General features: G+C 34.0%; 3 protein-coding genes across 9 annotated transcripts in view; all 3 read left to right on the plus strand.

Moving 5' to 3' along the window:
• The window catches only part of LOC123204329 (probable LRR receptor-like serine/threonine-protein kinase At3g47570), a 54,873-nt gene that overhangs the window by 11,700 nt on the left and 18,370 nt on the right, over positions 1–24,803 (plus strand). The gene's annotated exons all lie outside the window — the stretch shown is intronic.
• Positions 831–15,014, plus strand: LOC123204389 (dihydrolipoyllysine-residue succinyltransferase component of 2-oxoglutarate dehydrogenase complex 2, mitochondrial-like). 7 transcript variants are annotated; one of them, XM_044621002.1, is made up of 6 exons: positions 831–872; positions 12,789–12,911; positions 13,033–13,132; positions 13,603–13,647; positions 13,775–14,047; positions 14,612–15,014. In XM_044621002.1, exons 2-6 carry the CDS (start codon positions 12,844–12,846, stop codon positions 14,627–14,629), a joined length of 504 nt encoding a protein of 167 aa, XP_044476937.1. In that variant the 5' UTR covers positions 831–872; positions 12,789–12,843; the 3' UTR covers positions 14,630–15,014. The 7 variants fall into 7 exon arrangements, with proteins under 7 accessions (XP_044476937.1, XP_044476938.1, XP_044476933.1 ...); XM_044621003.1 differs by lacking the exon at positions 831–872 and adding an exon at positions 11,642–11,866 and having other exon boundaries at positions 12,695–12,911; positions 13,026–13,132; XM_044620998.1 differs by lacking the exon at positions 831–872 and adding an exon at positions 11,642–11,866 and having other exon boundaries at positions 12,695–12,911.
• Positions 1,292–3,397, plus strand: LOC123204390 (dihydrolipoyllysine-residue succinyltransferase component of 2-oxoglutarate dehydrogenase complex 2, mitochondrial-like). Its single transcript, XM_044621006.1, has 4 exons — positions 1,292–1,525; positions 1,647–1,746; positions 2,389–2,661; positions 3,018–3,397. Exons 1-4 carry the CDS (start codon positions 1,458–1,460, stop codon positions 3,033–3,035), a joined length of 459 nt encoding a protein of 152 aa, XP_044476941.1. The 5' UTR covers positions 1,292–1,457; the 3' UTR covers positions 3,036–3,397.

Below are 24,803 nucleotides of genomic sequence, written 5' to 3' on the forward strand. Positions count from 1 at the left end.
TCAAAAACTTTTCATTTGAATTTGACTGAAATTTAAACTAAAAAAATTTGAGCTTAATTGAACCAAACTGAGTCAGCTTCTGAGACTGAGCCAACTCGGTTTGGATCCACTGCTAGAGAAAATATTTAAACTATAAAACGAACCCAAATATTTTTATAAAAATTTAAAAATATTTAATAGAAAATAAAAGTTAATACTCAAATTTCCCCGGGACTTGTCAAAATCCCATACCTACAGAGCTTGTCAAATGTTGGCTTCCTCTGTTGATGAGTCCAGCATCGAAAGTCGTTCCTCTCCGGCATATCAAATTTCTCCTCTCCGGCACTCAAAGTCTCAACAAACTCTCCAGATTTCGTCTTTGAATGGTTAGTGCATCGAATTGTTTGTCTTCATCATAGCATTGACGATGATCGATGGGAACTCGTATTCTCTTTAGCGTCTCCCCTATCCTGTGTTCGCCTTCAACTCTTTTATGATTTTCAGTTTTTCAATTTATACTGGAGTGATTTCCGCATTGTCAATCAGTTATTTTACTTGAGTGGCACTGCTTCTACTCCCCTGGATTGAAAATAAGTATAATGAAAAGAACTGGAGTGTTTACATTTCAAACTTCCTCAAATTAGTTCATAAAAAACCAGAGTTTTTTTTTTTTTTTCTAGAGTGGTGTTGCTTCTCCTGTTGTAGTTCCTCATTGTGTTTTTGCTTGGAAGGGAATGGCTTGTGGTTGCTGATATGGCTTCTCCAGGCCTTGAATATTTCAGTGTCTATAACATTCTTTTTGTTCTGTGTTTGTTTATAAGTTGACTTTCTTTGTATTTTTTTGGCTTAGTGTTCCATTTATTGTGGCTTATTTGATGGACAAGATATTGCAGGTGAATTTTGTCTATAGCTTTTTGTCTTCTTTTTTTCCCATTGTTATTAACAACACAACCTTTGATTTGAATCCTATGTGATCATAATGTTTAATTATACGCGATTGTCTTGAGTTTACTTGACTTGGGTAATATCATTTCACTAGTTTGTTACTTGCATTGATCGCTCAATATTCATTAATATTACTACTAAGATTAATTTAGTTAATTATGTAATGCTTAATTTGTGCGTGTACATAAATTTCAAGTGATTAGTTTTTAATATCATATTCAGTTTGGGCTAGTGTTAGAGAATGTTTGTCGAGTTCATTAGAGGAGGACATTATTTCATCACTGTCTATTGCTAGGAGTAATTGGCTGGAGCTACCGTGAAAGCTTATCTCTAAGAAATATTACATTGAGTATGTTAAAATGGCGTAATTGCTTATGAATGCAGGAGACACTTGACTTACAAGCCTACCAATTGCATCTAATCTTTGTGTAGGTTGGCATTGTTCATGCTATCAATAAACTTCATAGTGATTTACCAGGTTTGAACTTAGCTGTGTCCCTTCATGCACCAATTCAAGAGTTTGTTGCCAGATAATGCCTGCAGCTCGAGCTTTTCCTCTGGAAAAGCTTATGAATGCACTTCATGTATATCAAAAGAATAGGTAGCAATTGATTCACAATGTTTCTTGAAAATTAATTTGCAATTTTCTCTCAGTGACTCTCCACCTCTCTTTTTGCAAAATATTTCAGATTTTAATTCATTTTTTAATCTTAAACTTTCAGTCAGCAAAAAATATTTATTGAGTACATCGTGCTGGATAAGGTGAATGATGAAGAGCCACATGCTTACCAGCTCGGCAAACTGCTAGAGACATCTCAAGTGGTAAGCTCTTAAATTTTAAAGTTGAAGCATGGGGAATAATTTTGTTATTTTGTCATTGTAACAGCCTTTTTTACATCTGTGCAAATCTATGGATAAACTTCATTGGTGATTTTGGAAGGCCTGGAAATTTCCTTGTATTTCTTGGGAAAAGTTGTTTCATTGGTATTTTATTTTCTTCCAATAACCTTTGTGGTTTGATTCTTTTCATATCTACTAGGCTTTAGTTTGAGTTTGTTTGCGCCCAGGGTGAATGAATTTTTTAATCGCTTCCATGGAGTTTGAATTCTGTGGTAATGTTTGTTTGCTGCTTCTTGCAGTAGATTGGTGAAAGTTGAATTGTAATGGTTTGTAATGGTTCGTCAAGCCAAGACTTGGTTTTGTGCATCTGATCTTGGATTTCCTTTGCCTTTTACCAGAGAATTAGAAAACTGGGATATTTCTTAATACTTGTAATGTTAATCTCCTGCTAGGTAACAATTGATGTTGCAAGTCCAGAAGCAGGTGTGATTAAAGAGGGAATGCTAAAATGTCTATTCTTATTAGTTTGATAGCTTTTTGCACAATGGTTACTTTTTCCCCCATCTCTGCTGTGATTAGATTTATCAATGTTGATGCTAGCTTCTGTGTTTTAATTTCTTGCAGCTTGTAGCCAAAGTAGAAACTGTGGAAACAGGTTTCAAAATTGCTATCATTTCAAAGTCTGGTGAAGGTGTAGCTCATGTAGCTCCCTTGGAGAAAATACCAGAGAGGGCTGCTTCTAAGCCATCTCTTGCTGAAAAGATAGAAGAGGAGAAGCCAAAACCCAAAGTTGAAACAGCACCTGTCTTGGATAAGCAGCCTAAAGCACCCTCTCTGCCTCCTTCTAAGCGCTCTGCAACTGAGCCCCAGCTTCCACCTAAGGACAGGGAAAGTCGGGTGAGTTTCGTCATGGTTCTCTACTTTAGACCAAAAAATGTTTGTTGATATCTATTGTTTTTATTTTCTCAGAGACGTTATTTAAGAAAACATCTTATTGAAGAAACTGTGATGATCTTGCTTGTCACTTCAGATTGTTCATGATTGCAAGCTCCTATGACAAGGCTACGGAATAGGGTTGCTACAACATTTAAGGACTTACCTTGCTTTTACTGCCATATAAATTCATCTATGTGTTGGAATTTCTGGATGATTTATTTTATTATGCTTTTAATCTTTTTTCCGAATTAAAACAAGGAGCAGCTCTCCATATGTCCATGTATTCCCTGTTTTTTAAGCTCCCCTGTCTTGCACAGGGCATGGCATCTTGTTAGGAGTGTTTCTATGTTGGGACATATGTATATACCTGTTAAAAGAAAGAAAGAGACAACAAAGGCACAAGCACAAGACAGGACAAGTGTCACTCATACAAAAATTAAAGTTGGACCACAAAGACAGAGGACTCGAACGTGGCAAGAGCAGAGCATTGGAGACGGTTATGGAGAGAAAATAAAAGCTGGAAATGAATAAAGAGGAAGGAAGGGAAGACACTTTAGGAGAAGGGAGTGAAAGGAGAGTTTCTAGCCTCTCGAATGCCGGATAGTTTATGTTTTTGGTTTTTTTTTTTTATGCTGAATACAGTAACAGAGAGCTGTCTTTGTATTACTGAAACCTTATCAATACAATTAGTATTTTTTGTACATTGCTCTTGAATTTATTTACAACATATTCTATTACAAGATATTCTATTACAAAATCAAACACATTTTCAGCAAATTCCAGAAATATTTGTCCAGCAACATTCAACTGCAGCAGAACCATTATCCAGCAGAAGCAGTAGCCGAGCACTCCAGCAGGGATGGGAAATTTGCGGAATCTCCGAGGTCTGTGGCTAAATAAAAATAATTATTCACAAATAAATTGATCCGAACATGACTTGAATTAGAATTCATGTAAAAAATACTCAATAGTACATGTCATGTTAGATTAATGAATTGTATCAAAAATCGTCAGCTCTATATTCAAATTAATCTAAAATAAAAGACATAAAGTTCTTTTCTTTATAGTTCCATAAATTTTGTTCTTTTTTTATTCTTTTGATATTACATAGTTTCTAAATTAGATGAATCCCCTTACAAAGGCTAAACTGCAAGAGAGTGGAGCAAAATTTTTCTTATTTAAAAAAAAAAAAAGGGCTCAAATAGGTGAAGTTTGCAATAATAAGTGGCTCCAAATTAATTTTTCTCACTGGGGAACACAAAATCCAAATTAATTAGTCATCACATGCTTCTGTTATGAAAGAAGATAAAAAAACAAAAAAATAAAATAAAATATATAAAGTCAGATCTTAAATGGTTCAATTCGATTTTATAGTATGAATTGAATTATATATATCCTTACTAGTTCAGCTTCTCCAACTTCAATTTTGAACATTTTTAATCAAATTTTGATTCTCTCAAGATTCATTTGAAATCGTTCTTATTTTTCTTGTCGATTTTTCTTAGTTTTGGCATTTTCAATTGAATGACATTCCCATTTTATTAATTATTACCATAAATTTATAAAAATTATACATTCGAATTGAAAGGTTCTAAAATATCAGAAAAATATCAGTCTCTTGGGTTGGTTTATTGGAATATGACTCAAACCCAACTATTGTTTTGAAGAGGAAGGGTATTTTTGTTAGGGAATTAGACTAAGATTCGACAGTGTCTTTTAGATAATTAATAATAATTATGTTTTTTTTAATTATTATCAAATTAATTGAAATTTGGGTAAATCTCAATATCAAATTAATGGTATTGTAGTTGGGTCAAAGTAGACTCTTTCTTCTTTCACGCCTAATTAGACTAGGAAACTTGACTTTTGGTGTTTTCCACTTATGTTTCAATCTAATTAGAGTGGGTTAAATTTTGAAACATGTTTTAAAAAAAAAAAAATCATAAAATTGATTAAATACACATCTTTTATATTTTGAAACCTAAATTGCCTCTAAATCTCATGCTGAATTTATCTACTCTTCACTTTTCGATGTGTTATTTATTTTCTCTCTAATATGTTATATAGATTAGTATGTATTATTGATTTCTTCTTAAAAATCTATACGTGTTTATATAAAAATAATTTATAATAAGTTTTATAATTTTATTTTATAGTATTCTTTCTCTTTATTTTTTTATTTTTATTTTTAAACCATTCTTTAGATTTTACAATAAGTTTTACAAGTTTATATATTTTATTATAAAAAATTGATATTTATAAAAAAAACCTTTATATTTTTTTTATTTATAAGTTCTTCCGCTTCTTTTTATACTTTTTAAAAAATATATTTTCATGTTTCTATTCCTATGCTACATAATTATCTATTATTCAGCTGTGTCTATTCTCAGTATATAGTTATCTGTCCTTGAACTGTGTTTATTTTCAGTCTTCTTGATGAAAAAAAATTATGTAAAAATTGTCTATCGTTTTGAAGGGAAAGGGTATTTTTGTTAGCGGACCCTGTTGATTTAATTTTCTGGGTGTTTCCTTGGGGAATCAGACTAAGATTCGACGGCGTCTTCCGGGTGATTAATAAGAATTATGTTTTTTTATAGGCCAAAAGACTTATTCCCATCTAAGTTGTGATGTTTTTCCAAACTTTGTGAGCCGTTAACTTAAGCAGTTTACATTAGTAAGAAGGGTATTTAAGTCAAATCATCTATTCTTTTTGAAACGTTCCTCTTTAACCCCGTATCTAAGCAGTAAGTTATATCAATAAAAAACCCTAACATTTAGTTTCAGCAACAGGGTAGTGAAGAAAGCTCTCTATACGACGCCATTCTTTGCTTTAATTCTTGTGGCTGTCAAGCTTCGCTCTCTATTGCAAATGGCCTCGGCGTTGGTTCTCATTTCTACCTTCGGCGGACTTCGATTAATCGGTCAGTTGCCGCTTCTGCTGCATCCCAAGTTGAACTTGGTGTATTTAAAGTTTAATTTTTTTTTTTATTGTTTCAATTGTTGTGGATTAGAAGGCATCGAAAATTGAAATAGAGCAGGAGAGCAAGGATCTCAAAGCTTGTGTTGAAGAATCCAATGAAGCGTGGAAGCAGACGTTCGTATTGTTTAAAGAACAATATTTAAAGATGCAGAGTGTATCACGAGAGGCATTTGAGATGTACTCCAAGAAAGCTTTGATCATATTGCAAGAAAATTCTGAGCAGTTGAAAATCCAGGCTGAAAAGGCTAGACAACAGTCGAGTATTGCGAAGGAACTTAGTGAAGAGGGTATTTTATTGACTACAACTCAACCGACGCACTCATATTGATCAGATTTGGGGTTAAAGAGAAACGTTTAAAAAAAATAGGAGATTTTACTTAAATGCCTTTCTTACTAATGGTAACTGTTTAAATTAACGGCATATGGGTGAGATTTTGGGTTTTCAAAACTTAGTAGGTGAGAGTTTGGGAAAACATCAAACCTTAAATGGGAATAAGTCTATTGGCCTTTTTTTTTTATTCTGATTATTATTAAATTAATTGGAATTTGGGTAAATGGCTGTATCAAATTGATGGTATTGTAGCTAGGTCAAATTAGACTAGATTAATTCGTCCTTCTTTCACGCTTAATTAGCCTAGGTTGCTTGACTTTTGGTGTTTTCCACTTAAGTATCAGTCAAATTGGTAGCTACAACAAATTAGCTAATGGAAAGAGGGCCCTACCATTAACTATTGTTGGAAGGAGCATGTTTGTGGGTTCTTGTCTATCTTTGAGTTGTGTCTATTGTCAGTCTCCTTAATGGAAAATTTGTGTAAAGACGTGAAAAAAGGGGAAGAAGGTGCAGAAATTTATATAAGAAATAAAAGTGAAATGAAAGCATACGGTTCACTGGCAAAATATATACACATATGTAAGTTCTTATCCCTCTTCATACTCCTACCTCACAATTAAATGAGGAATATCTTGTCCATCTATTTGTTTTTGCATTACTGTTTCATGGCTGCCCTGGCTGTGACAGCGAAAAATTTAACAACTGATCAATCTGCTCTTCTTCAATTCAAAGCACATATCACTTCTGATCCTTACTGTGTACTGGCATATAACTGGTCCATTTCTAACCCAATCTGTAACTGGGTTGGTATTTCCTGTGGTGCTTGCCATGAAAGAGTCACAGCCTTGAACCTTTCATTCATGGGTCTCGGTGGCACCATCTCTCCGCACCTGGGCAATCTCTCATTCTTGGTGAATCTCGATCTTGGTTACAACAATTTCCAAGGCCATCTGCCAAATGAACTGGGACAATTACGCCAACTGAGAGTCTCTCTGTCAGTAACAATAGAATAAGTGGAGGTATTCCGGGATTTATTGGTCTCTTCTCCAAACTCCAAATCCTGAAACTTGAATATAATAATTTCTCAGGTACCATCCCTGATGCTCTCTACAATGTAACTACACTAGAGGCCTTGTGGTCACACGACAATAAAATCCAAGGAAGCATTTCACCAGAGATTGCGAAGCTCACCAGGCTGGCAATTTTCCATCTGGGAAATAACTTCCTCTCGGGCTCCATACCTTGGAGTAGCATCAACAACAGTTCGTCACTACAAGTGTTTCGTTTAACCAACAATTCTTTGTCTGGCAGTCTGCCGGATGGTCTCTGTAATCGTCTTCCAAAACTTGAATGGCTAACTCTAGCTTTAAGTGGACTTTCTGGCCAGCTTCCAAAAAGTTTAGGCAACTGCAGCGAGGCTGTTGTTTATTCATTGTCGGAAAATAAAATTACAGGACTCATACCACAAAATATTGGAAATTTGAGTAAGATTACGTGGTTGGCCCTTGATCGTAACGACTTAGAAGGTATGATTCCACCATATTTTTTAAGCATAATTTACTTTTAGCTGGCATGTGTATTCATTATCAATTAAACTATATGGATATATATTTTAGTATACAGATAATTTATTATCAAATAATTAGATATTATTCTCATCCTAGTATAATTTGGCTGTCAATAAGGCCATAAAATGTAATCTTCATGTTCATTTTATTTAATCTATAACAAATGTTTTGGCAAATTTATGTTGTCAAGCAGATGACATTCCACAAGGGATTGGCAAGTTGAAGAATCTACAATATTTTTCTCTTGCTTTCAATAATTTAGCAGGTATAATTCCTTCCAAAATTCAATATATCTTTAGCAATAAAACTGTGTACACATTTTTTAATACACAATTAGATATAGTGATGATATGTCATCATATAATTGAATGATTTTAAATTAAGAATAACATTACTCTTGATGACACATAACATAACTCTTTATTTAGATTGACCATCTCAAGTTCCATTCATTCTTTATACATCAATGATAAATTAATTGAGTTCATTAATCAAGATAAAATATATTTATAGCAAGGAGCAATGCTATGTCATCCTTTGATTAGGTGTTACCTTATCTTTTATTTAAAATTATTTACTCACATAATAATATATCATCTTTGTATTTAAATTATATATCAAAAGTGTGTACGCTCTTGTTAAAAAATGTGCGTCAACATACCTTGAGTTGATAAAGTCAAAAGTGTGTCAATTTAGGTTATGCCAAAACCCAAAATCAAATAATTAAAGTAACACAAAACAATGAAAATATATATAACTGTTATATTTTAATATTTACATGCTTCTCTTTCCTATATCTTTGGGACGTTTCAATGTTTCAGTTTCGGCCAATTAGATATTTGCCTTTTAGCAGGTGAAATTCCAGAGGAGATAGGCACTTTGCAAAATCTTCAACATCTATCTCTAGATTCCAATAGCTTAGGTGGTGTAATTCCAGCTTCAATCTTCAATATTTCAACCATAATTAATATTAGTCTATCAGACAATAACCTTTCAGGTTATCTACCATCAACCATTGGCCATGGGGTTCCCAACTTGAAGGGTCTTTACCTAGCAAGAAATGAACTTACCGGAACAATCCCCACCTCCATTACCAATGATTCCAAGCTTGGTCTTTTAAGTCTGTCCCAAAACTCATTTTCTGGGCTTGTTCCAAATACATTTGGCAACTTGAAATTTCTCGTATGGCTTATCCTTCAGCACAATAACTTCACCACTGAATCTCGGTCTGCGGAATGGAGCTTTCTGTCTTCTTTGACAAATTGCGGGAAACTAAAGGGTCTAATCTTGAATTATAATCCACTGTATGGCGTCATACCACATTCAATCGGCAATTTATCTGAAACTCTTGAAACTTTTGTTGCAAGTAATTGCAAGATCAAAGGCAGCATTCCTACAGAGGTGGGTGACTTGCATGGCTTGATAAGATTAGATCTTTCGGAAAATGACTTGAACGGATTTATTCCAACAACAATGGGAAATTTGTAGAATCTCCAAGGTCTGTGGCTAAATAAAAATAATTTCTTGGGATTCATTCCTTACGAGCTTTGCAAATTACACAGGGTAGATAAACTGTTGTTAAATATGATAATATGCTTTCTGGACCAATACCAACATGCATGGAGAATTTGACTTCTCTGAGACATCTGCAGTTAGGCTCCAACAGATTAAACTCTAGTATACCCTCATCGTTATGGACTCTTCAGTATATCTTGCAGGTGAACTTGTCATCGAATTCATTGAATGGTTTTTTATCTCCAAGTATACAGAGTTTGAAGGTCTTGAGAGATTTAGATTTGTCAAAAAATATCTTGTCAGGAAACATTCCCACCACCCTTGGGGGCCTTCAATCTCTGGAAACTCTATCTTTGACAGACAATAGATTTGAAGGAGCCATACCCAACACATTTGGGGCATTGATAAGCTTGATATCCTTGGATCTGTCTAACAATAGTCTTTCAGGTGAAATTCTCAAATCGTTGGAGGCACTTACGTATCTCAAGAACTTCAATGTCTCTGTAAATAATTTACAAGGGGAAATTCCTAGCAAAGGTCCTTTCAAAAGCTTTTCTGCTCAATCCTTCTTGTTAAATCACGCATTGTGCAGTCTGCCAAGGCGAGGGGTTCCTCGTTGCAATGTTGACACCATCAAAAGATCAAAAACGTTGGTAATGAAATATATTTTGCCTTCAATTCTCCTAGTTTTAGTGACAGTGATTGTAACCTTTCTCTTCATCAAGTGTTATTATAGAAGAAAACATTCTTCAGTTGACCAAGTTGATTCATTACCTTTAGCAACTTGGAGAAGAACATCATATCTAGAAATTCAACAAGCCACTAATGATTTTAGTGAGTGCAACTTGCTTGGTATTGGTAGCTTCGGTTCAGTATTCAAAGGGACACTTTCAGATGGAACTATAGTTGCAATAAAGGTTTTTAATTTGCAAGAAGAGAGTGTACTTGGAAGCTTTGATTCTGAATGTGAAGTATTGCGCAACATTCGTCATCAAAATCTTATAAAAGTCTTGAGCAGCTGCTGTAACATCGATTTTAAGGCCTTGATACTCGAATTCATGCCCAATGGTAGTCTTCAGAAGTGGTTGTATTCTCACAACTATTTTCTGGATATGCTACAAAAGTTGAACATAATGATAGATGTTGCATCGGCTCTTGAATATCTCCACCATGATTATTCAACACCAGTCATCCATTGTGATTTGAAGCCTCAGAATATCTTATTAGATGAAGATATGACTGCCCATGTGAGTGATTTTGGCATTGCCAAGCTCTTAGACGAAGGAGATTCAAAGACACGAACCCTTACACTAGCGACTATAGGGTATATGGCACCAGGTGAAGTTTTAATTCTAAATCTCAGTTAGAATGTTATTTACTTTTAATGATGAATATAATGTAAATTTGTAGAGTATGGATCAATGGGGTTTGTGTCCACAAGAGGAGGTGTTTACAGTTTTGGGATTTTGTTAATGGAAACTTTCACGAGAAAAAAGCCTATAGATGAGATGTTTACTGGAGAAATGAGCTTAAAGAACTTAGTGGAAGCATCATTGTCTGATGTAGTAACTGAAGTTGTGGATGGTAATCTGTTAAGAGATGAGAATGGTTTTGTTGCCAAGGTGAATTGCATGTTAAGCATCATGAATTTGGCTTTGAATTGTTCCAGGGAATCACCTGAACAAAGGATCAATATGAAAGATGCCTTGGCAAAACTCAAGAAGATTGGATTGCAGTTTCAGTAAGATGTAGGAGGTCCCTAAATAAATGGTGTTGTGATGTACATTATTTATGCTCTTAGTTTGTTGTTTATGATCTTTCTAGTTGATGATTATCTATCTAGTTAAACGTTTAATAATGGATTTTGAGCTCCCTTCAATTTAAACTTTGAATAATGATTATGCAGATAACATTATTACTTAAACAAGAAATACAGATGAAAACTTTATCTTTTTTATTTAAACAACATCAATGAAGAAACAAGAACAAGATATATATAATCCCTTATTGTTCAATCTACTATAGTTGCACCATAACATAAATAAAAAATAAAAATAAACCCTAAATCCCAATTAATCGGGTTATTTATATTTTCCTTAGTTCGGTTCGAATTCATAATTTGAATTGATGATTTAAGTTTGTAACTCAGTAACAAACAATGTCGTTTTTACCTAAATAATTGATAAAATGATATCGTTTTGTAAACAAGTTACTAACTTAAAAAATTTGAGTTATGAATTTAAACCACTGATTTAAATAATAAATTATAATTGAACTCGAGCTATCATTTCAAACTATAAACTTAAATTGAATTTCAGTAATGATTTAAACATCACGTGGCTTGAATTTGGACCTATTTTAAAAACTTCTTATTTGAATTTAGCTCAAATTTAAATTAAACAAATTTGAGCTTAATCGACCCAAACCATGTCGGTTTATGAGACTGAACCGGCTCGGTTCCTAGAGAAAATATTCTAAACAATAAAAGAGGGCAAAATATTTTTATCAAAATTAAATAATATTTAATAGAAAATAAAATTTAATACTCAAATTTCTCCAGATCTGGTCAAATGTTGGCTTCCTCCGTCGATCTGGCATCTCAAATTTCTCCTCTCCAACGTCTCAAATGTCTACTCTCCGACGCTCAAAATCTCGGGGAACTCTCTTGATTTCGTCTTCGAATCGTTAGTGCATTGAACTGTTTGTCTTCATCATAGCATTGACGACGGTCGACGGGAACTCGTATTCTCTTCGGTGACTCTCCTATCCTTTGTTCGTCTTAAACTCTTTTATGATTTTCAATTTTTCAATTTATGCTGAAGTTATTTCGTTATTGTCAATAATTTATTTTGCTTGAGTGGCGTTGCTTCTCCTCCCCTGGATTGAAAATAAGTATAATGAAAAGAACTGGAGTGTTTACATCTCAAACTTCCTCAAATTAGTTGATAAAAACCAGAGTGTTTTTTTTTTGCTGGAGTGGTGTAGCTTCTCCTGTTGTAGTTCCTCATTGTGTTTTTGCTTGGAAACGAATGGTTTGCGGTTGCTGGGTTGGCTTCTCCCGGCTTTGAGTTTTTCAGTGTCTATAACATTCTTTTTGTAGTGTGTTTGTTTCTCTGTATTTTTTTGGCTTAGTGTTCCATTTATTGTGGCTTATTTGATGGACAAGATATTGCGGGTGAATTTTCTCTATAGCTTTTTGTTTTGTTTTTTCCATTGTTATTAACAACACAATCTTTGATTTGAATCCTATGTGATCATAATGTTTAATTATACGTGATTGTCTTGAGTATACTTGACTTAGGTAATATCATTTCACTAGTTTGTTACTTGCATTGATGGCTTCGTATTCATTAATATTACTAATTTATTTAATTATGTAACACTTAGTTTGTGCATGTACATGAATTTCAAGTGATTAGTTTTTAATGTCATATTCATTTTAGGCTAGTGTTAGAGAATGTTTGTCGAGTTCATTAGAGGAGGACATTATTCCATCACTGTCTATTGCTAGGAGTAATTGGCTGGAGCTACTGTCAAAGCTTATCTGTAAGAAATATTACATTGAGTATGTTAAAATGGCGTAATGGCTTATGAATGCAGGAGACACTTGACTTACAAGCCTGCCAGTTGCATCTAATCTTTGCGTAGGTTGGCATTGTTCATGCTATCAATAAGCTTCATAGTGATTTACCAGGTTTGAACTTAGCTACGTCCCTTCATGCACCAGTTCAAGTGTTTGTTGCCAGATAATGCCTGCAGCTCGAGCTTTTCCTCTGGAAAAGCTTATGAATGCACTTCATGTATATCAAAAGAATAGGTAGCAATTGATTCACAATGTTTCTTGAAAATTAATTTGCAATTCTCTCTCGGTGACTCTACCCTTCTCTTTTTGCAAAATATTTCAGATTTTAACTCATTTTTTAATCTTAAGCTTTCAGTCAGCAAAAAATATTTATTGAGTACGTCGTGCTGGATAAGGTGAATGATGAAGAGCCACATGCTCACCAGCTTGGCAAACTGCTAGAGACATCTCAAGTGGTAAGCACTTAAATTTTAAAGTTGGAGCATGGGGAATAATTTTGTTATTTTGTCCTTGTAACAGCCTTTTTTACATCTGTGCTAATCTATGGATAAACTTCATTGGTGATTTTGGAAGGCCTGGAAATTTCCTTTTATTTCCTGGGAAAAGTTGTTTCATTGGTATTTCATTTTCTTCCAATAACCTTTGTGGTTTGATTCTTTTCATATCTACTAGGCTTTAGGTTGAGTTTGTTTGTGCTCAGGGTGAATGAATTTTTTAATTGCTTCCATGGAGGTTGACTTCTTTGGTAATGTTTGTTTGCTGCTTCTTGCATAAGATTGGTTAAAGTTAAATTGTAATGGTTTGTAATGGTTCGTCAAGCCAAGACTTGGTTTTGTGCATCTGATCTAGGATTTCCTTTGCCTTTTACCAGTGAATTAGAAAACTGGGATATTTCTTAATACTTGTAATGTTAATCTCCTGCTAGGTAACAATTGATGTTGCAAGTCCAGAAGCAGGTGTGATTAAAGAGGGAATGCTAAAATGTCTATTCTTATTACTTTTCTAGCTTTTTGCACAATGGTTACTTTTTCCCCCATCTCTGCTGTGGTTAGATTTATTAATGTTGATGCTAGCTTCTGTGTTTTAATTTCTTGCAGCCTGTAGCCAAAGGAGAAACTGTGGAAACAGGTTTCAAAATCGCTATCATTTCAAAGTCTGGTGAAGGTGTAGCTCATGTAGATCCCTTGGAGAAAATACCAGAGAGGGCTGCTTCTAAGCCATCTCTTGCTGAAAAGATAGAAGAGGTGAAGCCAAAACCCAAAGTTGAAACAGCACCTGTCTTGGATAAGCAGCCTAAAGCACCCTCTCTGCCGCCTTCTAAGCGCTCTGCAACTGAGCCCCAGCTTCCACCTAAGGACAGGGAAATTCGGGTGAGTTTTGTCATGGTTCTCTACTTTAGACCAAAAAATGTTTGTTGATGTCTATTGTTTTTATTTTCTCAGAGACATTATTTAAGAAAACATCTTATTGAAGAAACTGTGATGATCTTGCTTGTCAAGTCAGATTGTTCATGATTGTTACAACATTGGACTCTCAGAATACATTTGCAATGTTGACAACATTCAATGAAGTTGATATGCAAGTTCAGTCCTACTGTATTGACTGGTGCCTGTGCCACTTTTTCATGTTTATGGTACTGGATGTTATGATATGCAAGTTGATGTGCATGTGTTCTTGCCAACAAATGTAGAAGGCTCTCTTAATTTTTATATTCATGCAAACATATTACCCTTGTTTTTCTAATCCACCACCACCTTGTAATTTGATGTATCACTTACCTTGTGCTTCTACTGCTATATAAATTCATCTATGTCTTGCAATTTCTGGATGATTTATTTTATTATGCTTTTAATCTTTTTTCCCAATTAAAACAAGGAGCAGCTCTGCATATGTCCATGTATTCCCTCTTTTTTAAGCTCCGCTGTCTTGCACAGGGCATGGCATCTTGTTAGGAGTGTTTCTGCGTTGGGACGTATGTATATACCCGTTGAAAGAAAGAAAGAGACAACAAAGGCACAAGTACAAGACAGGACAAGCGTCACTCATACAAACATTAAGGTTGGACCACAAAGACAGAAGACTGGAATGTGGCAAGAGCAGAGCATGAGAGACAGTAATGGAGAGAAAATAAAAGCTGGAAATGAATCAAGAGGAAGGAAGGGAAGAAACTTGAGGAAAAGGGAGTGAAGGGAGAGTTTCCAGCCTCTTAAATGCTGGATAGTTTATGTTTTCGTTTCTTTTTTTTTTTTTTTTCTGCTGAGTTTTATGCTGAATACAGTAGCAGAGAACTGTCTTTGTATTACTGAAACCTTATCAATACAATTAGTATTTTTCATACATTGCTCTTGAATTTACTTACTACATATTTTCAGCAGTCACAAATTCCAGAAATCTTTGTCCAGCAACATTCCAACTTCAGCAGAACCATTATCCAGCAGAAGCAGTAGCCGAACACTTCAGTAGCCATATACATTTCCCTCATATTACATTTTCCAGTATTCACCCGTTAAGAAAGACTTGCAGCAACAGAGCAGATTGATTCCAGGTCTCCAGCAAAGTCCAGCAGGTACCTAACATTCTGCAACATCAATTGCAATGGTTTGTTATTCAGGCTGAAAGTTTCTATATTTTTTTGGCAAAAAAAAAAAAAAAGAGAGAGAGATAGACTTTCTGTTGAAATAGTTCAATAGCACATTTTTGCTGAGCCCTTCAATAAAAATATTATATATAACTAAATTTGGTGGAACATTACTCATTAAATGTCAAGACATCAAGGCACACACCTTCATCCATGTTTCTTCTTTTATTTTTGATTTATTGGTTACTTTAGGCCAAGATTTTTGTTTCAAGAGTCAATGTGCTTCTTATAGGTCATAATTCCAAGAAGCAGAGATAAAAAGAGTGATTTACTTGTTATACGTGATAATGGAAACTCCTTCAAATTTATCAGAAAATGACTTGAATAGATTTATTCCAACAACAATGGGAAATTTGTGGAATCTCTAAGGACTGTGGCTAAATAAAAGTAATTTTTTGGGATCCATTCCTTGCGAGTTTTGCCAATTACACATGTTAAATAAATTGTTGTTAAATGATAATATGCTCTCTGGAGCAATACCAAAATGCATGGCGAATTTGACTTCTCTGAGAGATCTGCAGTTAGGCTTCAATAAATTAAACTCTAGCATACCCCCATCCTTAGTTCTATGGATCATATCGAAAATCATTAGTTCTATGTTCATCCAAATCTAGGATGAAAGACAGAAATTTCTTTTATTTATAGGTCCGTAAATTTATTATATTTTTTTAATCTTTCGATATTACATAATTTCTAAATTAGATGAATACCCTTAAAAAGGCTAAATTGCAAGAAAGTGGAGCAAAATGTTTCTTATTTGAAAAAAAAAAAAAAAGCTCAAATAGGTGAAGTTTGCAATAATAAGTGGCTCCAAAACTTTCTCATTTGGGAACACAGAATCCAAATTAATTAGTTATCAAATGCTTTTCTCATGAAAGAAAAACCAAAAGCAAGAAAAAATTAAATATATAAAGTCAGATCTAAGATCCAACACAGTGGAATGGTGGTGGTGACAGAAACCTAATGGTTTACCTTTGAAAGAGTGCGTCTGTTGTCAATCCTTGAGCTGTGTCTGTTATCAGTCTTCCTGATGAAAAAATTGTGCAAAGAAGTGAGAACATTTGTGGGTATTTGTCTATGCTTGAGCTGCCTCTGTTCTTGGTCTTCATGATGGAAAAACTATTTTAAAACGTGAGCATGTTTGTGAGTCCTTGTCTACCCTTGAGCTAGCCTGTTTTGATTCTTCTTGATGGAAGAATTGTATAAAAACGTGAGAATGTTTATGGGTCTTTTTCTATCCTTGAGCTGTCTCTGTTCTCAGTCTTCCTAATGGAAAATTTGTGTAAAAACGTGGGAATGTTTGTGGGTCCTTGTCAATCCTTTAACTGCCTCTGTTCTCAGTTTTCCTAGTAAAAAAATTGTGTAAAGGCATGAGAAAAGAGGAATAAGTTGCAGAAATTTATGTAAGAAATGAAAGTACTTGGTCTCAGTCTCTTTACCTTGAATAAGAAAAGTTCAGTCTCTTTGTTTTATTGGTGCATTCAAAGGTTATTTTTTGAAATTAAACCCTGATCACGCAAAACATTAAGACTGATGATGCATGACGAACAAGCTTTTTCACTGTCTTCGCAACAGTACTTTTTGAATTTTACCCAATAAATTTCATTCAATTCCAGCGTAATTTGTTAGCTTTTTCTTTTTGAACCAGAGTTTAGAAAAATAGTCATCTTTGGATTTGCACCAAAAGAAATAGATTTGATCTTCTAAAAGAAAAAAATATAATACATTTGCATTTATAATCTTAAATTTTAATATTTTACTAATTTGGATTGAATTATGTATGTTCATTTTAAGTATGTTATTTTATTAATATGAGTTTTGATCTTCATACTTATAAGTCTAATATAATTCAACAAATCCTTGTCAGGAGAGATTAGGAAGAGCATCTTGACGAGACAGAGGGCCTTTAAGTAATTTATGAAGAGATTGCAGCGCATGGAGTCCGGTACGTGCTCAATGTAGGAGCGAGTTGCTTTATCATGAATCATCCTTGAGATTGATCGCTTCATGCTGAAAGTAAGTGGGGGAAACGACGTTGCGTAAGGGATGATAGAGATTAATTGAAGACGTTTTCTTCTCAACGATGGCAAGCAGATGTTGGTGGTTGCAGAGGAGGATCCATTGGAAGGTGATGATATGGACATGATTCGAGAGAGTGAAATCAGAAATTTGAAGGAGAAGATTGACGAATAGCAAGCTGAAAATGGAGGGTTTGGACTCACAGGATTATTTATTTTTCATTAACTTTTTTTTAATTTTATTTTCTTGTTAGTGAACTAACGAAACTTAATAAATAATATTAACTTAATTAGTTTCTTCGAGTCACAGATGAAAGTTACGAAAATGACCCAAACTTAGCATAGTAGATTATAATAGAAAATGATCACATTAGGATTGAAGAACATAACAGTTGACTAAACGTGTACTGGGCATAAGGAAGATAGTCCAATCACATATCATATTGTGGGTCTTTGTCTACCCTTGACTAAACGTGTACCAGGCCTAAGGAGGACAGTTGACTAAATGTGTACTGGGTCAGGCCTCTGTTATTGGTCTTTATGATGGAAAATCTGTGTAAAGACATAAGAATGTTTATGGGTCCTTGTCTACCCTTTAGTTGGTCTGCTCCCATTCTTCTTGATGGAAGAATTGTGTAAAAACGTGAGAATGTTTGTAGGTTTTTGTCTATCCTTGAGCTACGTCTGTTCTCAGTCTTCTTGATGGAAAAATTGTATAAAAATGTGAGAATGTTTTTGGTTCATTATCAATCCTTGAGCTGCCTCTGTTCTCAGCTTTTCTGATAGAAAAATTGTGTAAAGACATGAGAAAAGGGGAGTAAGTTGCAGAAATTTATGTAAGAAATGAAAGTATACGGTCTCAGTTTCTTTGTTTACCTTGAATAAGAAAAGTTTAGTCTCTTCGTTTTATTGGCGCATTCAAAGGTTACTTTTTGAAATTAAACCCTAATCACGCAAAAGATTAAGACTGATAATGCATTATGAAGAATAATAATAATATATAGTACAACAAGCCATTCGACTGTCTTCATCTTCGCAACAGTACTTCTTGAGTTTTACCCAGTAAATTTCATTCAATTTCAGGGTAATTTATTAGCTTTTTCTTTTTGAACCAGAGTTTAGAAAAATAGTTATCTTTGGATTTGCTCCAAAAGAAATAGATTTGATCTTTTGAAAGAAAAAAATATAATACATTTACATTTTTAATCTGAAATTTTAATATTTAACTTTAATTGAATTTGGATTGAATTATGTATGTTCATCTTAAATATTTTATCTTATTAATCAAAATATGTCCATCTAGGATTATATGGATTCAAGTCGAACTTGAATAAGAATAAACTGAAATTTAGTTTTGAATCTAAAATGCCCAACTCATTATTAACCTTAGCTTGTTTGAATTACTAGAGAAGAAGCATAATTGACGAAAAAGAAGAAGAATTATTTAAAAAAAGAGAAAAATTGTTGACTATCCGGTTTTAACTTTAGTTTTAAACTATTAAAATTATTCACTTCAAAATAGACATTATTTAATAAACTTTAGTTTTTTACAACTTAATATAAACATGTAAAATAAATTTGAAATATATATATATACATGTAAAGAAAATAACAATATAAATATGAAGAAAAAACAAGTTGCTTATTAAAAAATTTTGTCAAATATAATTTTATATATATATTAAAAATAAAATTTACGGTTTGGTTTTATTTGAAAATTGTCCAAACTATAACCCAAATTGAAAATTATTTTTAAAAAATTTATCCACTAAAACCAAATCAAACTATAATTTTTAAATATTTCAGTCCAGTTTTAGAGTATAATCGAATTATACTAGTTTAGCTTCTCCAACTTCAATCCTGCAAATCCATCTTCTCCAACTTCAATCTTGAACCTTTTTTAATTAAATTTCGATTCTCTCAAGGTTCAATTGAAATTGTTCTAATTTTTCTTGCCGATTTTTTCTCAGTTTTAGTATTTTCAACTAAATGACATTGGCATATTATTAAATTGTCATAAATTTATATTAATTATATATGCGAATGGAAAGGTTTTAAATATCAGAAAAAAATCAGTGTCCTTGGTAGGTTAATTGGAATTTGGGTAAATCGCAGTGATGAGCAATGCAGAGATCAAGTAATACTTTTCTAATTCTCTCCAGAAAACGGAAAGCTTTTAATTGCAACTTGTTCATTCTTTGTTGCATTTCTCTGTTCTTCATTTTTTGTGCTCTTTGCACAGACCTGCTTCTCTTTATCCATTTTCCAAGTTAATTTTCAGCTTTATACAAGGCTATTGATGTTCTTCAGTTTTTATATTGGTTTTGATTTTTTTTTTTTTTTTGCAAGTAAATGTATATATAAACACCAATATATTTGAAATCCATTATCCTCTCCTCTTGAAGGCTCATCAAAGTTCCTACCCATTGATTTTTTATCTTAATATCCTCTAGTCTATGCAAATGTATAAGAACTAGTTAGGTTTGTTCTGTTTCATTACTTGAAATATTTCAATAATTTTTTTTTTTGGGGTGTTAATCATGATTATTGATGGATTTGAGAACCATATCCTCGTTCTTACTATGTATGGCCAAATTTGACCTCGATCGATTTCTTAGTCATTGTTAATGATTGTCTCATCTCCCTCCTAATCGTTTTCTTGGGTGAATCTCATCTCCCTCCTTTGTTAATTTTTCTTCACACCCTCTTTTCCATGATGGATTTGACTACTTTTGGCCTTGATTGATGATTGTAATATGTTTTCAGAGATTTAAATGATAAATGTTTAAATTAATGTTTTGATTAGGGTGAATTTGGACCGAAGCAAACTCAAGCTTGATTGAGCATGAGTTTAACTCAAGTTCAGCTATAATTTCGAGCCAAGTTCAATATTGTAGCAATGTCAAATTAGACTAAGATTAATTCTTCCTTCTTCCACACTTAATTAGACCTGGTTACTTGACTTTTGGTGTTTTCCACTCATGTTTCAATCAAATTGGTAGCTACAACAACTATTGTTGGAAGGAGCATGTTTGTGGGTCCTTGTTAATCCTTGAGTTACGTTTTTTCTTAGTCTTCTTGATGGAATAATTGTGTAAAGAAGTAAGAACGTTTGTGGCTTTTTGTCTATCTTTGACCTGTGTCTTTTCTTAGTCTTTCTGATGGAAAAATTTTGTAAAGATGTGAGAAAAGAGGAAGAAGTTGAAGAAATTTATGTAAGAAATGAAAGTGGAATGAAAGCATACAGTCCACTGGCAAAATGTTGTTCACTATGACACAGTCATATATAAGTTCTTATCCCTCTCTTTCATCCAACTTCATACTCCTACCTCACAATTAAATGGGGAATATCTTGTGCATCTATTTGTTTTTGCATTACTGTTTCATGGCTACCTTAGCTGTGACAGCCAAAAATTTAACAACCGATCAATCTGCTCTTCTTCAATTCAAATCACATATCACTTCCGATCCCTACAGTGTACTGACGCATAACTGGTCCATTTCTAATCCAATCTGTAACTGGATTGGTATTTCCTGTGGTGGTCACCATGAAAGAGTCACAGTCTTGAACCTTTCATCCATGGATCTCGGTGGCACCATCTCTCCACACCTGGGCAATCTCTCATTCCTGGTGAAACTTGATCTTAGTTACAACAATTTCCATGGCCATCTGCCAAATGAACTGGGACAATTACGCAGACTGATAGTCTTTTCTATCAGTAACAATACAATAAGTGGAGGTATTCCGGGATTCATTGGTCTCTTATCCAAACTCCAAATCCTGAAACTTGAATTTAATGATTTCTCAGGTACCATCCCTGATGCTCTCTACAATGTAACTACGCTAGAGGCCTTGTGGTCACACGACAATAAAATCCAAGGAAGCATTTCACCAGAGATTGCGAAGCTCACTAGGTTGAAAATTTTCTATGTGTCAAGTAACTTACTCTCGGGCTCCATACCTTGGGGCAGCATCTACAACTGTTCCTTGCTACAAGTGTTTCGTTTAGGCAACAATTCTTTGTCTGGCAGTCTGCCGGATGGTCTCTGTAATCGTATTCCAAAACTTGAATGGCTAGCTCTAGCTTTAAATGGACTTTCTGGCCAGCTTCCGAGAAGTTTAGGCAACTGCAGCGAGGCTGTTGTTTATTCATTTTCGCAGAATAAATTTACTGGACCCATACCACAAAATATTGGAAATTCGAGTAAGATTACGTGGTTGTCTCTTGATAGTAACAACTTAGAAGGTATGATTCCACCACATTTTTTTAGCATAATTAACTTTTAGCTGGTGTGTGTATTCATTATTAATTAAACTATATGGATACATATTTTAGTATAAAGATAATCTGCTATCAAGGAATTAGATATTATTCTTATCCTAGTATAATTTGGCTGTCAATAAGGCTATAAAATGTAATCTCCATGTTCATTTTATTTAATATCTAATAAATGTTTTGGCAAATTTATGTTTATCTCTTGCTTACAATAATTTAGCAGGTATAATTATTGTAAGCAATAATTAATTTAGCAATAAAACTGTGTGCATATTTTTTAATACATAATGAGATAATATATCATCATATAATTGAATAATTTTAAATTAAGAATAACATTACCTTGAGTTGATAAAGTCAAAAGTGTGTTAATTTAAGTTATGGCAAAATCCAAAATCAAATGATTAAAGTAACACAAAATAATCAAAATATATATAACCATTATATTTTAATATTTATACGCTTCTCTTTCCTATATCTTTTAGACGTTTCAATGTTTCAGTTTCCCGGTTACTTAGATGTTTGCCTTTTAGCAGGTGAAATTCCAGAGGAGATAGGCAATTTGCAAAATCTTCAACATCTATTTCTATCTTTCAATAGCTTAAGTGGTGTAATTCCAGCTTCAATCTTCAATATTTCAACCATAATTAGGATTACTCTATCCTTCAATAACCTTTCAGGCTGTCTACCATCAACCATTGGCCATAGGCTTCCCAACTTGAAGGTTCTTTACTTATGGTCAGGTGAACTTACTGGAACAATCCCCACTTCCATCACCAATGCTTCCAAGCTCGTTGAGCTAGATCTGTCCTCCAACTCATTTTCTGGGCTTGTTCCAAATACATTAGGCAACTTGAAATTCCTCGAATGGCTCAGTCTTGGGTCCAATAACTTCACCACTGAATCACCAACTGCAGAATGGAGCTTTCTGCCTTCTTTGACAAATTGCAGGAAACTAAAGGCTGTAGGCTTTGATAATAATCCACTGTATGGCGTCATAACACATTCAATCGGCAATTTATCTGCAACTCTTGAGTATTTTTCTGCAAGCAATTGCAAGATCAAAGGCAGCATTCCTGCAGAGGTGGGTAACTTGCATAGCTTGATTTATTTAGATGTTTCGCAAAATGACTTGAACGGATTTATTCCAACAACGATGGGAAATTTGCGGAATCTCCAAGGTCTGTGGCTAAATAAAAATAATTTTTCGGGATTCATTCCTTACGAGCTTTGCAAATTACACATGATAGACAAACTGCAGTTAAATGATAATATGCTCTCTGGACCAATACCAGCATGCATGGCAAATTTGACTTTTCTGAGAGATCTGCAGTTAGGCTCCAACAAATTTAACTCTAGCATACCCCCATCCTTATGGACTCTTCAGTATATCTTGCAGGTAAACTTGTCATTGAATTCATTGAGTGGTTTTTTATCTCCAGGTATACAGAGTTTGAAGGTCTTGAGGGATCTAGATTTGTCAAAAAATCTCTTGTCAGGAAACATTCCCACCACCCTTGGGGGTCTTCAATCTCTTGAAACTCTATCTTTGGCAGACAATAGATTTGAAGGTGCCATCCCTGATGCATTTGGAGCGTTGATAAGTTTGGTATCCTTGGATCTCTCTAACAATAGTCTTTCAGGTGAAATTCCCAAATCATTAGAGGCTCTCACTTATCTCAAGAACTTCAATGTCTCTGTAAATAATTTACAAGGGGAAATTCCTAGCAAAGGTCCTTTTAAAAAATTTTTTGCTCAATCCTTTTTGTTAAATCAAGCTTTGTGTGGTTTGCCAAGGCAAGGGGTTCCTCGTTGCAAAGTTGACACCATCAAATGGTCAAAAACACTGATAATGAAATATATTTTGCCTTCAATTTTGCCAGTTTTAGTGACAATGATTGTATCCTTTGTCTTCATAAAGTGTCATTACAAAAGAAAACATTCTCCAGTTGATCGAGTTGATTCGTTATCTTTAGCAACATGGAGAAGAACATCTTATCTTGAAATTCAACAAGCCACTAATGATTTTAGCCAATACAACTTGCTTGGTATTGGTAGCTTTGGTTCAGTATTCAAAGGGACACTTTCAGATGGAACTATAGTTCCAATAAAGGTTTTTAATTTGCAAGTAGAGAGAGCACTTAGAAGCTTTGATTCTGAATGTGAAGCACTGCGGAACATTCGTCATCGAAATCTCATAAAAGTCTTGAGCAGTTGCTGTAACATTGATTTTAAGGCCTTGATACTCGAATTCATGCCCAATGGTAGTCTTGATAAGTGGTTGTATTCTTACAACTATTTCCTAGATATGCTACAAAGATTAAACATAATGATAGATGTTGCATCAGCTCTTGAATATCTCCACCATGATTATTCGATACCAATCATCCATTGTGATTTGAAGCCTCAGAATATCCTTTTGGATGAAGATATGGTTGCCCATGTGAGTGATTTTGGCATTTCTAAGCTCTTACATGAAGGAGATTCTAAAACACGAACCCTTACACTAGCGACTATGGGGTATATGGCACCAGGTGAAGTTTCAATTCTAAATCTCAGTTAGAATGTTATTTACTTTTCATGATGAATTTAATGTAAATTTGCAGAGTATGGATCAATAGGGATTGTGTCCACAAGAGGAGATGTCTACAGTTTTGGCATTTTGTTGATGGAAACTTTTGCGAGAAAGAAGCCCACAAATGAGATGTTTGCTGGAGAAATGAGCTTAAAGAACTTGGTGGAGGCATCATTGCCTGATGCAGTAACTGAAGTTGTGGATGCTAATTTGTTAAGAGATGAGAATGGTTTTGCTGCCAAAGTGAATTGCATGTTAAGCATCATGAATTTGGCTTTGAATTGTTCTATAGAATCACCTGAACAGAGGATCAATGTGAAAGATGCATTGGCAAAACTCAAGAAGATCAGATTGCAGTTTCAGCAAGATGTAGGAGTTCTCTAAATAAATGTTGTTGTGATGTATATTATTTATGCTCTTAGTTTGTTGTTTATGATCTTTGCAGTTGATGATTATCTATCTAGTTAAACTTTGAATATTGGATTTTGAGCTCCCCTCAATTTCAACTTTGAATAATGGATTCTGCAGATATAGTATTACTTAAACACATTAAACCAAAACGCACCGTTTTGAGATGGCCTTTAAGCTTCCTCTGAAAGCTTCTGTGGAACTGTTCTC

This window comes from Mangifera indica, chromosome 20, assembly GCF_011075055.1.
Source record: "Mangifera indica cultivar Alphonso chromosome 20, CATAS_Mindica_2.1, whole genome shotgun sequence".
NCBI lineage: Eukaryota > Viridiplantae > Streptophyta > Magnoliopsida > Sapindales > Anacardiaceae > Mangifera > Mangifera indica.

Excerpts from the sequence above, each read along its gene's own strand:
- LOC123204390 (XM_044621006.1), top strand. The coding sequence starts at position 1,458 with ATGCCTGCAGCTCGAGCTTTTCCTCTGGAAAAGCTTATGAATGCACTT. Across the intron at positions 1,526-1,646 it reads CATGTATATCAAAAGAATAG|TCAGCAAAAAATATTTATTG; the intron begins GTAGCAATTGAT and ends TTAAACTTTCAG. Across the intron at positions 1,747-2,388 it reads TGCTAGAGACATCTCAAGTG|CTTGTAGCCAAAGTAGAAAC; the intron begins GTAAGCTCTTAA and ends AATTTCTTGCAG.
- LOC123204389 (XM_044621002.1), top strand. The coding sequence starts at position 12,844 with ATGCCTGCAGCTCGAGCTTTTCCTCTGGAAAAGCTTATGAATGCACTT. Across the intron at positions 12,912-13,032 it reads CATGTATATCAAAAGAATAG|TCAGCAAAAAATATTTATTG; the intron begins GTAGCAATTGAT and ends TTAAGCTTTCAG. Across the intron at positions 13,648-13,774 it reads AAGCAGGTGTGATTAAAGAG|CCTGTAGCCAAAGGAGAAAC; the intron begins GGAATGCTAAAA and ends AATTTCTTGCAG.